General features: G+C 37.7%; 1 protein-coding gene across 1 annotated transcript in view; it reads right to left on the reverse strand.

Annotated features, from left to right (window-relative positions):
• Positions 1–83: 83 nt before the first annotated feature.
• The window catches only part of LOC107579435 (carnitine O-palmitoyltransferase 1, liver isoform-like), a gene marked incomplete at its 3' end in the record, with an annotated part of 2,407 nt that continues 1,470 nt past the window's right edge, over positions 84–1,020 (reverse strand). Inside the window, exons 3-5 of the mRNA XM_016265268.1 lie at positions 853–1,020; positions 366–467; positions 84–221 (exon numbers count right to left, since the gene is read on the reverse strand). The exon at positions 853–1,020 is cut by the window's right edge and continues 6 nt beyond it. Of these exons, the coding sequence (XP_016120754.1) occupies positions 84–221; positions 366–467; positions 853–1,020 (408 nt within the window). The remainder of the gene's footprint in view (positions 222–365; positions 468–852) is intronic.

Raw genomic sequence — 1,020 nt, forward strand, 5'->3', positions numbered from 1 at the left:
AAAAAAAAAAAAAAAAGTTCCCAAAATCCCTCAAGAAAATCTGTTGAGAGTGATTCTGAATAGTAGAAAAAGAGCAAACTTACATAATTGGAGGCCCACCAGGATTTGAGCTTCAAGTACCATTGCAGTCTGGGGCCCAAGTTCTTCTCAAAGTCCTTTGCCAACCCCTCCATGCGTTTGTACTGTTCATCATCCATCAGAGGACGAGCTGACTCAAGATACTGAAAAAAACAAAACCAAAAAAAAAAGAATAAAGATGTGAAGAAGTGAGGGTACTTAAAAAGAAGTGCACTACAAAAAAAATCAGTCATTGACCTATTAATAAATTAGATATTTTTAAAATGCAATAAAAATGCTTTGCTTACTCTTCTAACTGTGTCTTTTACAGGAGGCACTGGTAACCGTGGTAGTGAACTCTGGAAGCTGTACAGCATTGGCTTTGGCCCCGAAAATAACTTCACTAACACCTGTGTGAATAGCGTTAATACTGGGTCAAGCGTCAAACATGAGACAAGCATGATTCTTCCAATAATAAAACTAGACAAGTTCTAGTGAACAGCTATATATCAAAAGCTGACACAATGACGCAGAGAAAACTTCAAAAGAAATATGCAATTATCAGAACAGTGCTGAAATTATGTTATGAAACAAACTTATTAGACTTTGGACTCTCTCTGAATATACTCTAGGGAAATATTTACAAAGCTGGGTGTGTTAAAGGTATAGTTCACCTAAAAACCAAAACTCTGGGTCATGTCGACTACAAAAATGGCCAATATTTGCATTATATAGCATATTATTTGGGTGAATTATTCTTTTAAGTGATCGATTCTCCATCAAGGCCACACTCACCAACCAGATTTTAGTTTTTAAGTTCAAAGATCCATGGCGATTGAACATCCAGCCGTGCCAGGACAGCAAGTACTTGAGGACATTTCTCATTACGAAAGTCACAGCAATCCACAATCCGGTCCCAATCAGCACACCACCAACAACACGCTGCCCTTCTTCTGTTACGTA

The sequence above is a fragment of the Sinocyclocheilus grahami genome, unplaced genomic scaffold, assembly GCF_001515645.1.
Source record: "Sinocyclocheilus grahami isolate Dianchi unplaced genomic scaffold, SAMN03320097.WGS_v1.1 scaffold17346.1, whole genome shotgun sequence".
Classification (NCBI taxonomy): Eukaryota; Metazoa; Chordata; class Actinopteri; order Cypriniformes; family Cyprinidae; genus Sinocyclocheilus; species Sinocyclocheilus grahami.